Consider the following 23069-nt stretch of genomic DNA (forward strand, 5'->3'; position numbering starts at 1 on the left):
TAAAAAGTATTATAATGCTTCAAAATTGTTCAAATTGAAAAAATTTCACAATCTTTAACAAATATTTCAGTCAAGATTGAGCAGTTGCTCAAATTGCTCTGTTGCCAAAATTTGTAATGTAATATTTAACATAAGGGTGGATGAATTTACAGCACGCCATTCATTTCTTTCATTATCTTATCTTCGTGAGAACTAACTTACAAACAGTAGCTCAAAATTGCTCATTTAACAAATCTCTTTATAACAAGAATGTTGTCAGCACACATTTAATGCTTCAAATCAAACTCAATATTTGCAGAGCAGTAACTTAAAAAATTCAATAATATCCCATGTAGTTGGTCAAAATTCCTTATAAATAAAATACACAAAATTTTTTAACATGCATCAATCGAATATGGTTTTAAACCGTTTTATTAAATATTATATACTCGTAATATGATTTGAAACAAAAACATTATTATTATTATTAATTTTTTAAATCTTAAAAACACTAATATGGACACAGTCCGGGAAATTTTTAATTCTTCATTTATCTCAAAATCTCATAGTTCTATTACTTCTTCACACTTTTTAAGGTGATTGTGGTGGTTCCTGACTGAAATAAGGAGCAGCATTTGGTGCTAACAAAGTATGACAAAGCTCACAAACTCTAGCCAGTTTCTGCCTTGGACCGGATGGTACTGATTTATTCAAACATTTGTCACAATAAATAACACCACAATGACGGCAATGCTGTTTGCGTACAGTCACAGTGAAAAATGTATTGCAATTTGGACAATTGTCGATATCTTCATCGTCTTGCCAGCGTACTTCGGCATTGGGTTGTCGGAATTTTTCGATTGTTATCTGAAAAAAATTCAAATTAAGTTTTTCTGAAAAGAAAAGAAAGTTTCGTTAAGTTACCTGCAAGTTTTGTGACAACTTAACGAAATCCCTTTGCACATGTTCACTTGTAGCCAAATCGTCTTGAAGATTTTTGATCTTCGATTTATATTCAACATTAATTCTGCTAAGTTTCTCCTGAAAAATTACAAAAAAGATTTAAAAACTGTTAACAAACCAAGTCTTCAAAGTTTAAGTTACATTCATCTCCTGAAGTTCGATAACCTGAACTCGGAACTCCGAAATCTGTTTATTTAATTCTGATTCTTTTCGTTCAAATGTGTTCTTCATGGTTTCATATTTCTGCTGAGTTAGCAAATACTCTGTTAATCGATCTCTATTAAAGGAAAAACCTTTTAACGAAGAATTCCTAATAAATCTTCTCTAAAAAACTTACTGCAATGACTTCATCTCGGTCTGAACTTTCTTCTTGTAAGCCCTCTTCTCATTTATATTAGCATCCAATTGATCTCGCAAAATTTGCACCTCATCAGCATAACTAACGCATTTCTGTTTTTCAAATTCACACCCAACACGAGCTTGAATAAAGTCACTCTGCTGACGTAACAAGAGTTCATGTAGCTCTTCAACATTATTCGGCAAGTTTATGTACTGATTTTCGATTTCTTCAGCAGTAGCCAAGTATCTTCCAGACAAATAATCATTATCAGCTTGAAGTGTCTCCAGTTGTTTATTAACTCGCTCACGATCATCGGAAAGTCTCAAAAGCTGTGTTGTAATTTCATTCTTAGCTTCAAGGAATTGCTGCTGAAGATCCAATAGTTCTGTTTCACTTTTCTTCACATGATCTTTAAGGTATTGAACTTCATTTTTATGAGCTTCACGCTTTTCCTGCCATTGATCTTCAAGATCTTTACGAAGTGCAGCTTCTTTTTTGATATCTTCAGCAGATTCTTCAATAGTCTTTTTCAATGCTTCGATCTTCACTTGACTTTGGGTAAGCTGTTCCTTGGTTTTTTGAAGTTCTTCGTCAAAATTACGACAGGAGTCACATTGGAATTCCATAGAAGTTGACTTACTGACTGAGTTATTAACTGCGACGATCACATCAATCGGTTTTGGAACTCCTGCTTCAGGAATTGCTGAAACCATCGGGGCTTGAGGTGATACCTTCTGATTACGAAGACCTTGAAGTTCTTCGTCAGTTGAACGAAGTTTTTCCTTCAAAGCTTTGATTTCTTCTTCCAGTGGGACAACTAAAGACCTAAGGACTTCAGCATCTTCTTGAGCCTAAAAATAGTTAAAAATGGGAATGAAGATTTGAAGCTTTGATTTTTAGTTTTTTTTTGGTGAAAATATTTTATGATTAATAAATTTTGAAACTTAAAAAAAGACATTCACATCGAATTCCATTTTTGGTTACGTACATATTTGTTTACCTTCCGCATAGAATCATCTAGCGTATCATGACTTGCTGAATCTCCACCCAACTTACGTGCTAGAGTCTTCTTAACATGACTCAAGACTGCCATGCTTGTAGGTTCCTGAAAAATTAGATTTTCGTAAAAGAAGATATTTGGCGAATTAGGTTTGAGACCTGTTGTAATTGGATTATGCCCTCTTTGAGTTCTCGATTTTCCTGTCTCAAACGTTTGTTATCTTCCTGAAGACTCTCTAGATCGGCCTTGCAAATTGCAGATTCTTCAATTGTTTCTAAGAAGACGAAAGAAGAATCAGAATGGAAGATCAGACAAAGGTTCATGGAGGAAAAAATCGATAGCTGGTGACCTACCCTGAACTAAAAGCTGTAAGGAAGATATCTCTTCTTTAGTTCTTAGGTCACTCAATTCCCTTTCATTATCCGAACGGCACTCAGCTACCATTACCAAGCTCTTCAGTTCATCCAGTTCCCGTTGGATAGCGTTCTTTTCTGCCACAACGTTGGTGTACTCCGCTTCTTTTTGGATGAAGAGGTCCTTAAGCTTGGCCCGTTGAGTATTGAATTCGGTATGCATTTTCTTATTCTCAGCTTCAAGGCTTTGAATTTTCTTTTGAAGATCTGAGAGCACGCAAAATCGTTCAAAACCTTTCATTCTAAAAAAAAACTGGAAAAACTTACCTTCTTCTTGGGGAAGTGGCCCACTAAGTTCCTGCTTCACTTCGCCTTCCATAGTGCTTCAATTTTTTTTGCCTAAATCTGAAAAGTATAAAGGTTTGTTGAAACTTTACGAACCAGAACTGAAGGGAAGATTCTAAAAAACACGGTTAAGCAGCCGTAAAATTGTAAGGGACACTCTTCAATCTTCATACACAATCCTGCGCTTCTTCTTCATTCTTTCAATTTCAACACTAAAATATCAAAAAACATGAAAAACCATAAAAGTGCCGTAAAAATTTTATGGGGATCAAACATGTTTGACCTCAAATAGATTATTAGAAAAGGGAGGGCACCATTCCAAAAAAAAAAAAATGGAATGGGTGTCAAGACAAGCTAAAGATGATGATCGTAAATCTATTTGCTTTCCCTGGAAAGAAGGGTGTTGGTTATGGGGTCCTATAAAGTCCATAAATATATACGATCGTATTTTTATATATTATTTTGGTGTGTGGTGGACGACAAAAAAATACATTATACACCCGAGCGCCATCAATTAAAATTAAAGTGTAAACGTAACTTTTTTTATTTCCGTTCCGTTTTGTCCCGTTTTTCTTTTTTTGGTTTGTTTTTGTCTCACAGAGTATAATAATAATAATACGCTTTGTGTGCATTTTGAATTTCGAATTAATCGAGTCATAAAAAATTTTGGACTCTGTCTCGTTGGCCTAAAGAATGTATTGTGTTGTATTGTTGTTGTTGATAAAGGGGATTTAAGATATGTTTACACTGGGTTAATGGGTAATTGATAGCTTTGGATAAAGCAGATATTGGTTGATGATGTTGTATTTAGCAATAAAATTATCATAAAAATAACACAGAATGGGAAAAAATCTCAGGCATACGTGTGGGGTTTTTGTGTTGTTTTTGAGAGCTGTATTTAATGGAGAATTAAAATATAATTTTAAAAGGAACATTTGTTCCATTCCATAACAACAAAAATTAGGGTAACTATAGATTTGTGGAAGTGATGTTAAAGTAAAATGGCAAAGATTGAAGTGTAACAGCTGGCGGATTTTAAATCAATTAAATGTTAAAAATAAGTAGTAAGTTTAAAAGAGATGTAATTGTTAAATACTTTGTTTATTTTAATGTCACCTATAAAATTTTAAACAATTTGGGTTAAGCTATGAAAAAAAAAACGGTATAAGTTTATAATAGAAGATAGAACATGGGGTCTTTATAATTACGGCGAATAATAATGTTTTTTCGTTATTTTTGGTGCAGTCAAAAAGTCGAACTTTCACGGGACTCGAAAATCGGTTCGAGTTAGAGGGAAATCCGAGTTAGAGGGAGATTTATTTAATATTTTTTCTTCAAAATTGTTCATTAAAAATGGTGAAAAAGTTCGACTTAGAGGGAAATTCGACTTAGAGGGAGTCGACTGTATATTACTTTAATCAAAGTGGGTATAGAAGCAAATTAAGAAAATATTCACAGAAAATATTTTGAATGAAGAGTTTTTTTTTGAACAAAAGGAATTTCAGTAAAATGAATGAGCTTCCTTTTAAGGACATTGAAAATTTCAAAATCAATATCTTAAAAGCTCGAGAATATATTAGTTATTTTGACGTTTTAGAATTTTAGTTTTTATTTTTTTTCATTTGTCAGACACGGGGAGTAGTGATCAATAACTCCCAAAGTTTTTGATAGTGAAGTGAACGGTTTTGACAATAAAAATTAGGGTTGTTTTTACAAGTTTAGGTAAGCTTAGAAACATAGGTTTAAAAACATAGAGGAAAATTGAAATTATGTTCCCATAAAAATGATTGATTCCAGCCTGAATGATCAGGTTTACCTCTAATCTATCTACTAATAAATTTGCGCTTTAAAAGTTTGAAAAGGAAACGTTTTCTAAGGTAAAATATTTCTCTATGTAAATAATGTTTTTATTCTATAAAACAAAGGATTTTTGTAAATTCAATCAGAAAACATTTTGTATTAAAGTGCCTTACACTTCTTTTAACCCTTTCGGACCCAGCGTTACTCTCATGTAACATATTTTTAAAAATTCGTAAAAAATATTCCATTAAATATTTTTTTAGGTTCTAATGGCTTAATTGAAAGATAATAATGCCTAGTTACTGGATTATTACAAAAAGTTAGTCGAATATCATACCTTTAATTTTTGTTTATCGAAAAAGGGACTGAAATTCACATTTTTTTCTGTTTTTTTTTTTTTTTTTTGGCTTAGAAGAAGTAGCATACATTATTGTTCTATAAAAAATTATTTTCCCAGTTGTCCGACTTTTTTTGGTGGTGCTAGGCACTGCATGTTGCTAACATGCAACAAGAGAGTAACACATTAATTTTGTTATTTATTATTTTAGAAAATAGCTTTTTGCTATTCATATTTCTTAGTTGTGATGTTTTTGACACGATGATACTGAAAAAAACATTTTTAATATTCATACCTTGGGTTCGAAAGGGTTAAGATATTTGTTCACATAAAAATAAAAAGATTTTCTTATTAAATTAAATGATTTTTTTTTTTAATTAAAACATTTAAGAAAATAAGAAGATTTGTCTGCTTGAATTAAGATTAAAGTATTCTTGACAATTGGAATATACAGGGTGTCCCACAGTCACCGCCCCAAATGAAAACCATGGATTCCTGAAGTAATTTTAAGTCGAAAAACTTAAGTGGCAACTTTCTCGTTTTGGTCCCGTTTTCGAGTTATGGCGGTTTTTATGATTTTTGCTCTCTTGTCATTTAACTGGCCTTATCTTTGCCAAACTACATCTTATTCGAAAGAATTTTTTTACAACCAATCAAGAATTCATTAGAGCTTTAGTTTGTGTCAAAACTTTTTTTTCTGCGGACAACCGTTTCTCCGCAATTTTGCATCAAACACAATTTTCTTGGTTTGTAGGTTGTTTTTTACACTTTCATATCATTTAAGTCAAAAAAAAAAAATACGTAAATGGGTATTAATTTTTTGTGATTATTATTAAAGCCCAGTTTATTTTCTTAATTCTGCCTACCTGTAGAAATATTTTCTTGATAACTGACCTTTTCGTAAGCGAAGTAACCGATTTTTACGAAAATTTTTGAATAAAAAACTTTCAAAAATTTATTTTTATATTTTTTTTAATTGTAAATTAACATAGAAAAAAAAATTCAAAACTAATTTTTCAAAAAAAAAAAAAAATTATTTTTTTTGTAAAAATTAAATAAAAAAAATAATATTTCTGTTTATTTTTTTTTTAATATGAATATCCAGAGAGTAAAATCCTGCATTGAAAAATATTGTAAGATCTTCTATTTGATTTTTTTGATTCTTTTCAAATATTTTTCGAAGACAACTTCTGTAGTTTCTTAAATAAAATAACGTGTGATCTTATATCATCCAACTAAATAACAATCACCGTCTTTAAAAGGGCTTCAACAACAAGCTTATTAAGATATGGCGCTTTCGAAACATCGCTATTCGGTGCTCCCATAACTTTTTTTCTTCCAGCGTGGATCAATTCTTATTCAAAGAATGTAAGAATTGTGTTTTGTCTATGTTCAAATCGTATGAAATTTTCTAATTTAATTTTGAAATTCTTCTCAAGTTTGGATACCTACATGTATCTTTGTGCTTCTGGCAGGCGTGATGGAATGTCTTCCGTCAGGTTGAAGCTACATAGAATTCTTCCCATTTTTCATGAATATTTTTCTTCCTCGTTGTCTACAGAAACTTTTTTTTTTTTTTTTTTTGATACCAGTTGATCTTGGGGTCTAGCCACATTGGCCTTGAGAAAGTTTGCCACTGTTATTTGAATATAGTATAAGAAGACAAAAGCATACCTTTAAGTGAATGTACATAAACTTTCATTCGAATTGAGTTTCCCCTCAAAAAAACAAAAACAAAAGACTAATTAAATTTTAACTAGATCTTCAACTTACCAATTGACTTGTATCTCTCCCTGCTTTTCAGTTAGGAAATATAAATTCCAGACAACAAAAACAATAAACAAAAGGTATTTTTTTTTTGTCATGATTATGAAAATGGAAAATAAAAAATTGTTTTGATTGCTGACTTGTTGCATTGCGACGCCTTCATCATTAATTTTTTTTGCTACCAACATGCCACGGCACAAATCAGTTCGTGAGTTAACGATTCGCGCCAATTCTTGGAATTCACTGCTAATTCACAAATTATATGATCTAATAAAGTAATTAACAATGTAAACCACGCACACAACATCGTTACGATGATTAGAGGGTTTTAATATAACCTCAAGCAACCACTGCCGCCGCCGTTGTTATCGTCCCCTTTATAATATAAATAGATATAAATTAATTAAATGTACAACTTGGTTGTAAGAACTTGCCTTTATGATACTTTATACAAATAAAAACATAATACCTAACAAATTAAAACAAAATCCCTACTTCGAACAAATTGACAAACTTTAAACAGCTGTATCTTTTAAAGTCTTGAGACTAAAGACACGGTTTTCATTTCAAACCGTACGATATTTAATTCCTTTTCAAAGAAAGTGCAAATCATTTCTCCAAATAGTCCTTAAAAGTTAAAATTTCCAAAGAAATTAAAAAAGGTCTCGAATTTAATTTTTGTTTTTTAACTGTTGCATTCGACAATGGAAATACGTATGTGCTTAAGCTTCGAGTTTTTTTTTACGAATCCATAAATTGCACTGCACAAAGCACCTTTATCACAAGAACAATAAACAAGTTTAACCATAATTTGTTATTATTGTTTATAATTTTTTTTTTGTTTTAATTCAGCATTTCGATGTATTTGCAATTTAATAAGAAGAAAATAACAACATTGCACCGGACTCTGCAATTACTTTTGTTACTTGCCCCTTATTATCTTTGGCAATTTTTGTTGTTGTTATTATTGCACAGACTGGGTACACCTACCTTCCGTCTTGAGTTCCTTAAGAGAGACCCGTCCCGTTTATATTTATAGTAGAAGCTCATCTCGATGTAGACACAAAGATGGCGTGAACACGCCAAGGAATATAAGTCGGAAGCCTCTAACCAATTTAATGGCCAGTCAACCTACAGCTAGCGGGTTCGGTGGTTAGTGGCGTTCGGTTGTTGGGTTCATGTCTGTTGTATGTTCTAATGCCTACTCTTTGATTATAACTTAAGTTGATGATATATGCGGGGCAGAAAAACAGACAGGGGTAAGATAGAAGGTTAAGAAGACCAACGTGATGAGTGCTGCGGTGGTGGAGGTTCGATATATAAATTAATTAATTAAATATGATGTCGTGTCTGATTTATATCGTGGCCAAGAACATCAAACTCTACGAGAGGATGAGGAAACAACCAGCTGAGCTGAGTTGAACCTCACTGTCTGTCTGTCTATTTTGGATTTGTTTATGTGGTGAGGCTTTGTGCAGTTCAGTGCTCCTTTCTAAATGAACAAAGTCCATAATTTTTGTTTGGTTGGTAGTATTTTTCCTTCCTTTTTGATTAGGTAAATAAATTTGACGGAAGATAACATTATTTCACAGCAAATTTAATTGATACGTCAATTTACGTGTAGTCTCTCATATTTTTTTTTTTTTTAAAGAAAAATAGATTATTTCTATAAGATCTTGCCTCTTGCGTCTTAGTACGGGTAGGTACGAACAGCTTCTAATGTTCATCGATAAATTCTTTGCCGCCGGGTACAAAAGGGGTTAAGTCACAAAATTGCACTTTTCGGGTTTCGATAAAATGAGATTAACCTCTTTTTTCTCTTTTATTTGGTATCAAAAACATAAATTTAGAACAACTCTTTTCTATAAAAATAAGAGGATCAATGCTCAAAAATTCACCGATTAGCTTAACTTCGCATTTCCTGGCAAACTATCATTTATGACTTAACCCCTTTGTACCCGGCGGCAAAGAATTAAGACTTTCCTCAAATTATTAAACAAAAATAAAAGAGGTTGTCTGTAAAGCCGGTTTACGGACGATGATTTTACGTGATAACATCGTAAGAAAACAGGTTGTGTGCTTTTAAAATGAGTTAATGGAAGCGTTGATTTATTTCAAACAATCATAATTTACAAGAAAAAGCTAAAAAAAAATTACCTTTTTTCTTTTTTCATTATATTAATTTTTTTATTTTAAAAGCTTACAAAAAAAATAATACACTTTAAAAGCCAAATAATTCTTCTAAATAATAAAACCATTTTTAAATTTTTACAATGCGCAAAAAGTATTAAAATAATTTATTATAAACAACCATTTCTTATGAAAAAAGTGAATTCATTTCCATCACCCAAAAATTCATTTTTTTTATGTAACAATCTATAATAAATTTTATACCACCTTAAAGCTTATTGCTTCAGCTCAAAATATATATATCGATCATGTATATTAGGCATCTACAAAAAGAGCTAGAATTTTTTGAACTCGATCAGTTTTCATCAAAAAAAGCAAAAAAAAAATTATATAATTTTATGTTCTCACGCTATTGAATCAATTTGTTGTATATCATGTAAAAGCTTATAATTTCACCTTTCCTATGAAGTTTCAATCTTATTTCTGCGATGCCTAGAAAAAAAGTTAGAATTTTTTAAAGCCAACCATGTCGAAATTCCAAACTGAGATTACGGTACTTCCCACACTGGTGGCTGCTCATAATCAACAGATCTCCACAGGTGTTTTGAGGTAATTCGCAAGTTTTTTTTAATTTAACATTGTGTAGCTTGTAGTCAATGTACAGTTATGTGTAATATACCAAATGAAAGGTAACATCATCAGGATGCTCAATAGAGTTAAATCAAATTTGTATTTGCTTTGGATCAAAAGATATAACCTGTTGAATAATAAAACTTTATTTTACCGTTATCTCAAAATTGTGACTACAAAATTGATTGAAATTTTGCACAGATTTAGTCCTGTCTATTATCTATAAATTTCATTTTATTTATCTGTTGAAGAAAAAAAGATAAAAAAAAACGGTTAAAAAAGGTCAAAAAACTTGGGACAAAAAAACTTGTTTTTCCCGTTATTCGGTCAAAAACCATTTTGAAATACCAATTTTTTGCACATGTATGCGTACAATCATAGTCTACATGTTATATAAGCTTGAGATTTTTTGAATGCTACAAAAAATTAAAAAAAATAAAAACTCACCCAAAAATACCCCAAAATAAGTAGGTGTTTTTCAAAAATTCATATTTCGAAATTCAGAGACTTAAAAAAATCCGTATCAGACCCCTGACTTTTTTTTATTATCTTTCAAATGACGTTTTTCAAATTGTCAAATCATTACTTTGTCAAACGTCTACCTCATGTTTTAGTTTTAGAAAACCATTAATAGTTTTATTTTGAATTTTTTTAGAATTTTTTCAATAAATTTATCTATTGATTAAAAAAAATTCAACTCTTAACATTGTCGCGTTTAGAAAATAGCCAATTTTTTTTGAAATTTTGTTTTATCCCTATTTACCCTATTAAAAGATGGAATTTTTTTTAAAATCCTTCAAATGAATTTAACTTTAGGTTATTATCTTTCAAATAAGCTATAGAAGATTTTTGTATCTCTAATAGTTTATTTTTAATTTTTAATTGAAATTTTTTGCCGCAATGCGAAAAATTTCAAGTGGAACGCTAGAAAATGGCGTCACTTTTTTGTGGTGGCTGCCATGGTACATCGATTTATAAGACGTTATAACGTCAAAAACTATTAGCAAAATCAGTTATTTCAATTTTAAATTGGCATGCTATTAAAATGTTTGCATATTTTGAAATTTTGTAATCAAGTTTTATAATTTATTCACTTTTAAAATTGTTTGTAATTTGAATAAAATTATTAGGCAAATTTTGAGTGTTCAAATTTTTCAAAAATTGGATCTCAGATTTATCGTGTGAAAAAAGCTCTAAAATTTTGATTTTATGACTGCCTGTTTCACATGATTCATAAATCAAAAGGGTAGGTTTACTATTTCTTGTTTCTTATACTTCTTCAGAATTAAGGCCTATCTTTAAAATGTATCAATTACTATTCGTATAGCTAAAACAAATAAATATCAATTTTGTTTGTACTTTTTAAGTGGCTAGTGACGTTTTGATCTTATTCTAAATTCATACCCTCTACATTTACACGGATATCAAATTACTCAACTAATGATAGAAATATGTAAATCCGGGGAAATTTGATTCTAAGTAAATAATAATAATATTTATAATGAGTTAAACCTAAATTGAATTTCTATAAAAATCGACACAACACCTATAGTTTCTTCGAATTTCAATTAAAACAAAAAAAATCCCACACAATATTTGCTTGTTTTCGCAAAAATCTGTCGACACTTAAAATAAAAATACAACAAATTGATTTTCTGTTGGGGGTAATTCCCAACCTCAATCAAGGTTTAAAAAAAAAATATAAACATACAACAAATTAAAAAAATCTGCTGTCATTTATTTTAGTAAACAAAATCCGGAAATTTATACTTTTCTTGGAATTTGCACTCACAACGCAGTGTTGTGAGACTGTTAAGTTATAAAATTGTTATATTAATCAATGAAATAAAATAAAATAAACAGCAGCAAAAATGAGGGACATCGCTGGCGACGAGACGCGATGCGACGCGACAACGAACGGCGACACGAATTGGAATTTCCGCCGCTGGCTGTTATTGGCATAGTCATAAACTAGAGCTGTAGCAAATCGTATGTATTCGTTACTAAAATGCGGGTATTTGCTTCAGTAACGAGTAACGAAACGTTACTTTCTAAACAGTATCGTTACTCGCATGTTTCGTTACTGGGTACTGAAGTAACGAAACATACGAGATAGGAAACATACGAGTAACGACCCCATTCCAATTTCAATACTAAATCATCCGATATATGAGATACGAAACGAAGTGATACGCTCAATTTGTCGCATTTAGCATCTCGTACCGATATCGTTACCGTAGTCGGAATGCTAACTCCTGATAATTAGCTGGAGTTTACTTTTGTCTCGATAAAAACAGTAGTGCCAAGGTATAGTTGAGTTATCGATCAATATCAAATATCAAAAGAGACGTTTTAGTATTTTCTCTATGTGGCCGAAATATACCCATGGCGCAACCAATGTGTTTATGACCTTTTTGTTAATGGTCTTGAATTATAGCTTAAGAATGTACAGAAGTGTTTTGGTTTTTGAAAAAATTTGTTTATTTTCAGTGCAAAATTTTGAACTAAAAAAAAAGCCGAGAAAACGAGGTTTGAAAATTACTGTCAATAGAAAAAAAAAATGAAAAATTGTCCGACATGGTTGCATTGAAGTGTTAATATTCCGAGATCTGCGCGATGTACTTTTGAAATAAAGGTCTCTAAAGAATTGTGATAAGATTACTGAACGGATATAAACAAAAAATTACCAAAGTTTTGTCGAAAAAATAGAAAAAAATAAAAAAAAGTTTCCATGTTTGATAAAAAAAAATAGAAAAAAAAATCAGTATAGCTACCTTCAAACTCTTATAACATGAGAACGAAGCAACTTAAATTAATGTTTATGGCATTAAAATGAAGCTTAGATTATACAAATCGTTTTTGTTTTTTTTCAAAAAAAAAAATTTTTCACCCATACCAACGTACGAAACATACTTAAAATACATAACATACGAAACGTATCAAATACATGAAATATACGAAAAGTACGAAACGTACTAAGCATGCGAAAGTAACGAAAGTAACGAAACATACGAAACATGCGAAACATACGAAACACACGAAACATACGAAATATACGAAAAATAGGAAGCATACGAAAGTAACGAGTAACGATATTATTGATGCGGGTACTAGTATCAAAAGTAACGTATACATGCGGGTACTGATTTTGTCGTTACTTTTACAGCCCTATCATAAACTAAATCAACAAAAAATTAAAACTTAATTTAATTTATTAAAAAAAAAAAAAAGAAACAAAATCAAAACAACAATATTAATTGTGATTGCTGTTTTATTGGAATGCCAATAAAACAGCAAGTGCACTAAAAATACAAAAAATAAAGATAAAAAATACTTAATCAACTTCACGCACGGGTAAAGCACACAGGCACATAAAAAAGTGCAGCACTCCCCTGGTGGTGAGCAATGGCAATCAAACCACAAGATCGATCAGCAGAAAAGAAGAGGGAAACACATTTTTGGCGGGAAACAATCAAGAGAAGACATCACAGACATTAAGCCGATTTGAGAAGCGCTTGTCTGGGGATTTTTCTGTTGTGTCTGTTTTTTGTTTTTGTTTTTTGTTTCCTTACCTCCTCGAGTGCGTCTACTCCACTTGAAATTATTATTATTGTTGTTGTTTTTTTTTGTTTTTGGTTTTGTACGACGAAGTGAAGGAACCTTCTCTCAGAGCTCTCGCAGGTATACAAAGGAAAACAAATTCCGAATCAGCGCGGAGTTCGTTCGTTTATTGCGTTAACTGAATGCTAATGGTGCCATAACCTCGGCGCGCATCAAAACAATCAACAATCGGAACGTGGAAACGCCAGCCGAGTCAAGCCTGAAGGCAACAAAGAATCGAGGTGAAGGCAGAGGAGATATATACGGACTTGGACGTGAAGTGGATGCAATGGCAGTAAACAAAAAAAAAAAAAAAAAAAAAAAACACCAAAACAGTCGTAAATCTGAGCGCCGCCGGTGATTCTCCGGACAAGAGTCATAAAAGTGTTGTCGAGATGAAGATGCAGTTTGTTGATGATGCAGCTGAAGATGAAGATGGAGCTGAAGCCACCCATCAAGGTGCTCATCATCTCTCTATAGGATTACATCTCTGCGTGATGGCGGTCTTCTTCCACTTTTACAACAGCGGCGCGCAAAGCAGCTATAAGCAAAGGCAAATAACCAAGCTAGCCACCTTTTCATTCAACATTTTGTTTTGTTTTTGTTTTTTTCGTGTTTTTTGTTTTGATTATTTTTTTGTTTTGTGTAACTTTTTTTTTTTACTCTGCCTCTTTGTCTGCCTTTAATTTTGATTGTTATGTTGTTATTTTTTAGGATCTTGCAACCATAAATGCTAAACAAAAATGAATTACTGATAAATGCACCCAATTGGTTGCATACAGTTGCTGCAGGTTTTCACAGATGATTTAAGGTGTTTTAAAATTGCGTAATTGTAAGCCAAATTGTCATACCAAAAGTTATTTCAGAAATTTTTCGAAACTACCTTTTTTTTTAGTAGTTGAAGCCATACTAAGTATGTATATAGTAATACCTATTATATAACATTTTTTAATTATAAAGCCATTACAACTTGATCGATTTTTAAGCTCCCACTTTATTTCGATTTTGATACAAGTTTTTGTCTTTTTAATTGTGAATCTTATAGCTTACCCTTATAAAACAACATAAAGTCGCATAGAAATAAAGAAGACGAAACATAAAATTTTTGTTATTTCCGATGTTTAATAGAGTTGATGTTTTGATGAGCATCACTTTGCCCATCAAGTGAATTCTTGTGTCGATTGCCGATATTGTTTGGCCTGATTTTACGAGATCTCTGTGTAAGATGTAATTTAGGGGAGAATGGGTGAAAATGAGGCATAATATTGTAATAAAGTGTAAAAAAATCAACGACCACATTGACATGTGTAGTATCTTGGGGAAAATCCAGTCAACTAAAAACCAATTTCGAGAAAATAATTTGATTCTATATATAACTTACTTATAAGGGTAGATCAATCTTTTACGTTCTTAGAAAGAATTGAATTGATTTTATAAAATAAGGAAGTAATACTGATTAAATCTAGTACGAAAAGACCACATCCCTTCATTAATTTTTTAACAAAAGGTAGACTAACGCTGTGTTTCCCGTGATCTTCTATAGGGAAAATTGAAATTTTTTTAGGACCAAAACTAACGGTACGGTTTTGTTCAAAAACGACTCTTATGATTTTGATTAAAATTTTTTTGTGTAATGTTACAAATAGGACCCAACTTTTCAAATAAAAAAAATATATTTTTTGAACTGTTATTAACTGTACCTGCCATTGAACGCAGGAACTCTTTTGGTTTATGAATATCTCGTACACGAATAACTCAACGAAAATTTTTATAAAAAAGCGTTTAAGAAACTTTAAATTTTATAACATTTTCAAACAACAGAACAACAACATTTTTTATTTGAAAAGTCAATTTTTTGGTCGTTTTTAAGTCTTAGTAAATTATTTTTTCAAAATGGCACGCCAACACTTTTTTGAAAAATGTTAGAAAACTTTTATATAGGTATAAAAAAATTATTAAAAAAAAAAAACGGCTATAACGATTTAAAAAATATTTTTTTCCAAAAATTCCTTTTCATACAAAAAATCAGATGATGTGATTAAAAATATTTAAAACGGTGTTTCATTAATTTAAAAAGCAGATTTTGTAAAATTTACATTAAAATTCTTTTATTAAATTAAATTATAATCTTAACTAATTTTTTTTTCATAGAAAGCTTTAAGATAAGAGCTACTTTTACCATAAGTCGTGCATTTTACCGTTTACCAGAAAATCGCACACAGAAAAAATGGTTCTATCGAAAGTACCGTTAATTACGGTCCTAAAAAAAATGTCAATGACGTTTTACATGAAAATTTCAATCCGGGAGAGGAAGGGAGTCAAATAAAAATCTAAAAAAAAAATAGGGAACATTTTTCTCAGCATTTCCAACCGGAATGGCGGCTATCCAACTGCACATATGTTTTAGTACAGTCAAAGTAGGAGAAAAAATATTAAAATGTATTTCGATGGCAAATATTTCAGCAACCAGGAATCGAAGATTCAGTTATGAATAGACCTTAAAGTGACCTTTCTTTTGATGTCTCACTTGATGGATTTAGAAGAAATTTTTGTAGATAATGTATTTTTTCGTGAAAATCTGGAAAAAAAAATATTTTTAATTTTTTACATAAGAAGATAGGCCTGTTCATTGTGAACTCTTATCTGTAAACTAAACCTTGAGACTTTGATCCGAAAATATCAGTTTTAGAAGAAAAATTATGTAACAGAAATGTTACCAAAAGTAGTCATATTTCGGTCAAAATTAGCATTTTTGTGTTTTCGAGCATCTGACACTTTTTTAGCTAAATGGAAATCACCAGGAAACCTTTTTTATTATTTAATATACATATTTATAAGATTTGAATTAATTATTGAAAAAAAAAAATACTTTTTCTACCGAAAATCTGGATTTTAATTTTAAAAAACAATACGTAAACAGCTGTAATTTAACCCTTTTAGAAGTTCAAAGTATCTTAAATGATCGACACACGTTTCAAAAAAAAAAAGGATCCTCAAAATCAAAGCTTTTTTTACTCGACTCCAAAATATTTCCAATTTTTGAGCTTTAGTTCCAGTGCATTTATGATGTTCATATACCAATTTTAAATTAAATTCTTTAAAATATTTTTTAAAAAGAAATAAATTTATTAGTTTGAATCTCAAATGTTTTCTTAAGATACGAAGTATCTTGTTCGATATCGACTTAAGATTGGATGTGTCTTGTCCAATGGTTAATTTAAGATTTGATGTATCTCGTCTGAAAGCCAACTTAAGATTAAATTATAATTTTTATATTTGGAATGATCCAACTGGGGATCGTTACAATGTTCTTTGTTTAAAAATGATGACACAGCATCTTACAGTTGCTCTAGCGGATGCTTGGGTGTCGAAGTTCATTAATACTTAAAATGATGACACAGCATCTAACAGTGGATGCTTGGATGTCGCAGTTTATTATTACAAGATAAATATTAGAATACACCAGAAGGGTATATGCTATGATTCAACATTGTAGATAAATACAATGTTGTATTGTTTATTTGTTTAGGTCTCGCTATTTTGTTTTAATTTATTGTGGATGCGCACAAGTGATATCGGATAAAACTTACCTATGGGCGACCCAGCAGTTTGTACCACCCCCAATTTTTTTTGGCTCATTTTATCGAGCCATATCGAGAGATATTCAGCCAATGAATATCATTACGATTGCGAAATTCACCTTTCGGCCGCCATCTTGGATTTTAGTTTTTGTTAAATATCTCGATTTCTACTTTATAATACATAAAAGTTTCCATATTCTGAATATATTAAAAAAGTTACAAGCCATAAAAGTAAAAAAAAAAAAAAACGAAAAAAATGAAAATTTTAAAGTTTTGAGCACTTTTTATCAAAATTATGAAAAAAACCTTCCGAAAAAATATTATTCACCTTAAAATTCTCAACAACTCTGCTATACAACTTTGTTTTGTATAACAATTTGTATAACTTTTGTTATAACAAAATGATTAGTGAGTATTTTATTGCTTTATGTTGCAGGAGAAAATTCAGGACCTGCATTTTTTTTGTATTGAAGTCTCTTCATTTCGTAAAAAAGGGGTATTTTTTAACAAAAAAGTATTAATAACTTTATTAATTATAGCGATACAAAAAAAAGTTGTATATTTTGAGGTGATCTTTTCTCGGAACGTTTTTTCATAATTTCGATAAAAAGTGCTCAAAACTTTAAAATTGTCATTTTTTTTTTTTGTTTTTTTTACTTTTATGGCTTGTAACTTTTTTAATATTCAGAATATCGAAAAAATGTTCTTTGCATAAAAGACGCGAAATTTAATTTCCTACGTTTTTTGTACATACAACTTTTATGTAGGATAAATAGAAATCGAGATATTTAACAAAAACTAAAATCCAAGATGGCGGCCGAAAGGTGAATTTCGCAAGTGCGAAAAATCAGGGTAATGATATTCAGCCAATGCTCTATCGAATGAGCAAAAAAAAATTTGGGGGTGGTACAAACTGCTGGGTCAAATTATAAATGCACTGGACTATTTACTTACTTTACGAAGATTTTTTTGAATCATTTTGATAGTTTTCATTAGACAACATGCAGAAACTGTACCCCGATTCGATTTTATCGGAAGAAACATATAAAAATGTACTCATCATTGCAAAACTTTCTCATTTATATATTTTCTCTATTTTTGGTTTTGTTATTGTTATTATTCAAGCTGGCTATTAAGGTTATTTATTATCACTGTTTTTATCTATTCTCCTAATATTTTAATGATGTTTTTGTTTTTTATTTTTTGCGCTACATTTGGTTTTGTTTTTTTGTTTTTATATTTATTTTTGTGTTTTTCTTCCTTTCATTTAGACAGTTAGATTGAAGGTATTTGAAATTCAAAACCATTTCACTACGTGATTTAATTTAAGTGACCTCGATTTGCCCACCTTCCCCTATTTTGATTCAATAATAAAAAATAAAAATATCTTGTTTACAATCACGGAACTCACTCTACTATGTGTAAGTTGAGTATATTGGTTGCTGGTTGTTGTTGTGATTATTTTTGTTGTTGTTGTTATTTAATGTGAATAGTGGTGGCCCCGATGCAAACAGAACCTACCTTGTGTATATTGAGTTGAGATTTGTTTTGATTCATTCACCTTTGGATTTGTGCATTGCACAGTTCGTCATTACGAGTATTTTTATTTTTATTTATTTTTTTATTTTACAAAAACAGGTATAACTCTCGTACAATTAAGTGTTTGCATTTGTCATGAGTTCCACGACCAGCAAATCAGGTATTCACAATAAATACAAAAAAAAAAAAACAACAACAAAATATTTAAGAAAGCTTTTGTTTCAATAATAAAAAAATGAATAAAAACTACAATGTTGCAAGCATCGTTTTGATTGAAACAATGCCGCTCTGAGCCATCATTGGGCTCCCCGATGGACATTTATTAACAAAAAGTTAATAACCATTGGTTAACACAACAAAAAAAGTTTGAGAATACACACATTCTCAATAATAAATTGATAGGGGGATGGATTTTTTTTTATTTTTGTTTTTTTTTTTTTTTTTTGGGCGGGAAACACTTAAAAAATCACGAAAGTATTTGTGTTTCGAGGTTTTGTTTGTTTATTTGTTTTTTTGATCATTCCGGTTAGAACTGAATTTCATTCAATAATTTATACGGAAATATAAATCAATGAAATATTTTTTTTGTTTCTCTACAAAAAACGAAAACCAAAAACAAAAGAAGAAAATAATAGTTTTGATGGTCATAATATTTTTGTGTAGAAATAAATAAACTTAATGTCAAAGAAAAAAAAAGAAACAAGAGAAACTTTTATTTAAATTAGAAAAAACTTGTTTAGTTATTTTTGCACAAAATTTATTTATAGATTTGCCAAGCGAAATTCAATGCCATTTTTTGTGGGGAGAACTCTAATAAAGATAAAAAGTTAATTTTAATTTTTTGTTTATTTTTGTTTAATTCAAATATAAAAAACAGCATACATTGTAAGGAAAGTATAATTGTTTAAAAAAACCTTTTTATTGTTTTTTTTTGTCTAAACTTGACAAACAGCAGATTTTATTATTATTTTTAGAAGTTTTTTTGTTGAGGGATTAAAAAAAGACATATTAAAGTAAATACGATAAAAGTGTTTTAAAAATTTATTGTAGGTAGGTGTTAAGAAAAAATATTTGATACTTAAATCATTTTAATGATAATTCTTATTTGACGTCAAAGTTTAAGGTAATTGTTTAAACCTAATGAATTTTTTAACCTTGAAAACAAGTGAACTTACTGGTAAAGCACGATTAAATTCTGTTTAATAGTTATTTGTTTTTAGTTAAATCAAAATAAATTATATGCGGGAGAGAAGTCGTTATTTGAGATTTTATTACAGACTCTTTAATTAGAACAATAAACAGTACTAATGGGGAATCACAGTAATATAGCGTTGGACGATGAAACGATTTTCACTTAGCGCCATCAAGTAATTCTTGTTTACTTTATGAGAAATGCCCTCAAAATCACACTAATTATTTCAGCATCTATAAATAAATATGTAAATAATAAGAATACATATGTTGCCAATTTTGATCGAACTCTAAGGTTTTTATTTTGAAATCATTTTATTGATGTTGTAAAAACCTCGACTGAGAAACAAGCGAAGAAAATAAACCTTTAGGTTTCAAGATTTTAAGTGTTTTTCCGATACTGTTTTAATCGTGTTTCTTTCAAAGTTATATTTGTTATTTCTCATTTTAGATTTTTGAACAAGAACATTTTCGATTCTTTAGAAAAAGACATCGGTAATTGCGATTTTTTACAAGTTGTTTACGACGACCAAATGAATATCCAATTTCAAATCAGAAACACATTTTAAAGTTTTTCAAAGGGTTCTTAAAATTACAAAAAAAAAACATATTTTTGAAAATTTTGGGCTCTTTTTATAAGTATAATATTTAATTTCTTGTAGGTAATACAAAAACTTTTTAGAAAAAAATTCAAATTTTTGGAGCAGTTTGAAAAAAAAAAGAAAAGTTGAAAAAGGTCACTTGAAAACAAGCTTTCAAACTCGCGTCTGTTTTTTATTTTCACATCTCAAAATTGATTTGGAACTTATTAGGGTAGGATGGTATAAGAGTGCGCGGTTGATAAGAGTGCGCAAGGCCATTTTCTACGGTTTGAAAGGGAATATAAGACTGAATGCACTTATTTTGGAAAGATCTAAATGAGTTTGGTCTGTTGTCAAAATTTCATGCAAATGTGTTTGTAAACAGAGGTGCTAGTTAAGTTTAAGTTTTTTAGCACTTTTTTTTGCAATATTTCTTGCCAAACAAATTAAATTTTCCACTTAACAACAAAAAATAACAATAAACAAAGTATGGGACATTAAAAAGTCGACAAAAAGAAACATTTGAGGAACACGTAAGACTGGTCATAACTCATAAAGTGCATTGTGAAATATATATATATTTTTCGATTACATGTCTGAGCGTGTAAGAGTGCGCACCATGATGATGTATAAAAGTGCGCGGGTTATAAGAGCAGTAAATGCTATCCAAGGCTTCAAAATAACTGGCATTTGTCCATATACCAGCAAACAGCAGCTAGAAAAAGCAATTCCAACCAAAAAGAAACCAAATAAAATTTTTACAAAAAACAAGCGAATGAGAGTAACTAGGAAATATTGAAATTTTCTCGGAACCATTAATCGAAGACTAAATTGATTGTTCCTCATGCAAGGAGTGATGGGTTGAAAAATACTCTGTTTATTTAAAGATAGGCAATTTTATTTGCGACTTTTGTGCGAACTTACACCTGTGCGCAGCTGCGCACTCTTACAAACTAAGCCGCGCACTCTTACACAATAGGATGTATAAGAGTGCGCAAATTTCCTAATGTGGTATTTTGTTTATAACTTTTGAATTAATATGTACATTTTTGTTACCAGTTTTAAGTTTTTTTCGTTGCTTTGATTATAAACTAAAAACTATATATAAAAAAAGTAGTTAAATTCTTTTTGTTATTGTTTTATTTGGTATTTTGTCTAAAATGCGCACTCTTATACCACCTTACCCTACTCAGATTTGGGACTTATGTCCCTGCACCTTTTTTTTTAATAAAATGTACGCTTAAGAAAAATTGCACGGCCGCTTTTGTGGTTCGTTATTAATTTTTTTTGACAATTAGTTCCCTTTTCATTTTTTTGAGTGTAATTAAAAAAAAAAAAATGGCAGCGACTGGGGATCGAACCTATAACTGGTGGTTCACTAGACGAATGCCTTGCTTACAGTACAGCCTATCTCAATGTTGGAAATAAGTTTGATAAACTGCAACTAAAGCCAAAGCGTTTTTAAAATTTTTGCTGTCGGGTTTTTAAGATTAGAATTCACCTTAAATTTAACAGAATTTAAGCGGAGTCCACTTATTTTAAGTGGACATCGTATTGTTTAAAGAAGGCGGGAGATTTAAGGTGATCATCTAATTTTAAGGTGTCCTTTTTTTTTCTCCGTGTAAACCGTTTTTTAATGCAATCAGCTTTTTAAGGCAAAACGACACATGTTGCTTGCAACGGAAACTGCTAAAACAAATTATTTATTTTTTTAAATTACCGGACATATTTGATACAGATTTTTGCGATTTCTAAATAATTTGTTTAGTTGGGAATAATGGCTTTTGTTTATTCAGTCCTAAATTTATTATTATAGATTTTTTCGAAAATTTTTTCAGAAATAAAAAGACATCGAATTTTTGTATGGATGTTAGATCTGACAATTTGGTATAATTTCAAAGTTGTATAGGAATCATAGAATGTTATATGTATGTAGTTTTCTCAACTTTCAAAGCTTACTTGTCAGACCTCAATATCAAATCTTATTTTTTCAACAGCTATTAGAGCATTTTCTTTAATTAGACAACTTTTAATCGACATCTGTCGAATTCAATTTAATTTTGGTTTTCTGAAAATTCCAAAAACTTCACCAAGGTTTGAGTGACACACATCTCTTTTTCGATTATAAAAATCAAATTATTGTCTATCAAGTGTGACATAAACTCATTGATTTCGATACGCTCTTCAAATGTAACATCTTAAATGTCTTCAAAATCTAATATTACTTGACATCCAATATCACCAAATTCGAAAAGAAAACGTTCATTAAAACCTCCACAGATGGTAACTTAATAACAAAAATTTCCAATATTTATCCTTAAAATAACATAAAATCGCAAACAAAATGTTAAATTAAGAAACATACAATTTCATGTAACTCATTTGACAATCAAATAACAACCGATCATGATTGTGTGTCTTTGATTTCATAAACCATAACAACAAAATGACAGCTGACACTCCATCAGATGCCCGAACCGAACCAGAATCGATCCAAAAAACAAAACAAAACTGATCGATGTCAGAGATCTCTGTCAGAGCAAAAGCAAACAACTAATTTGTTACAGTTTATAAATTTTATAATTCCTCAACAACAAAACGGCAACAAAACAACAACATCAACATGCGACTATCGATTTCAACCTCAATCTAAATTGCGTGCATTCACCAAAAACCATATAAACTTACATCTTTGTTGCAGCAGCAGCAGCAGCAGCAACCATCTCAAAATGATGACAAGACGGTATAAGACGTTTGACGGCATTGTTGCGTTGTTAATGCAGAATCACCATCTCTTACCAAAACAGCCGCTCGTTTTGTATATATAATTGCCAGCTAGCAGGAAAAGCTAATTTCAATCACACACACACAATCCGAGACAAACAACATGACATTGTAAAAATTGCTGGCAAATACATTGTATTTATATGCGA

General features: G+C 30.4%; 1 protein-coding gene across 2 annotated transcripts in view; it reads right to left on the minus strand.

Moving 5' to 3' along the window:
• Window positions 1-381: 381 nt before the first annotated feature.
• LOC129912173 (rab GTPase-binding effector protein 1) overlaps window positions 382-23069 on the minus strand; it is a 71910-nt gene continuing 49222 nt past the window's right edge. Inside the window, exons 2-9 of one of the 2 annotated variants that reach the window (XM_055990315.1) lie at window positions 2963-3040; window positions 2636-2902; window positions 2441-2556; window positions 2283-2387; window positions 1280-2133; window positions 1084-1219; window positions 904-1020; window positions 382-846 (exon numbers count right to left, since the gene is read on the minus strand). In XM_055990315.1, the coding sequence (XP_055846290.1) occupies window positions 571-846; window positions 904-1020; window positions 1084-1219; window positions 1280-2133; window positions 2283-2387; window positions 2441-2556; window positions 2636-2902; window positions 2963-3014 (1923 nt within the window). In that variant the 5' untranslated portion in view covers window positions 3015-3040 and the 3' untranslated portion in view covers window positions 382-570. Of the gene's footprint in view, window positions 847-903; window positions 1021-1083; window positions 1220-1279; window positions 2134-2270; window positions 2388-2440; window positions 2557-2635; window positions 2903-2962; window positions 3041-23069 lie in introns of both variants that reach the window. The other variant, XM_055990313.1, reaches the window with a different exon arrangement.

This window comes from Episyrphus balteatus, chromosome 2, assembly GCF_945859705.1.
Source record: "Episyrphus balteatus chromosome 2, idEpiBalt1.1, whole genome shotgun sequence".
Lineage (NCBI taxonomy): Eukaryota > Metazoa > Arthropoda > Insecta > Diptera > Syrphidae > Episyrphus > Episyrphus balteatus.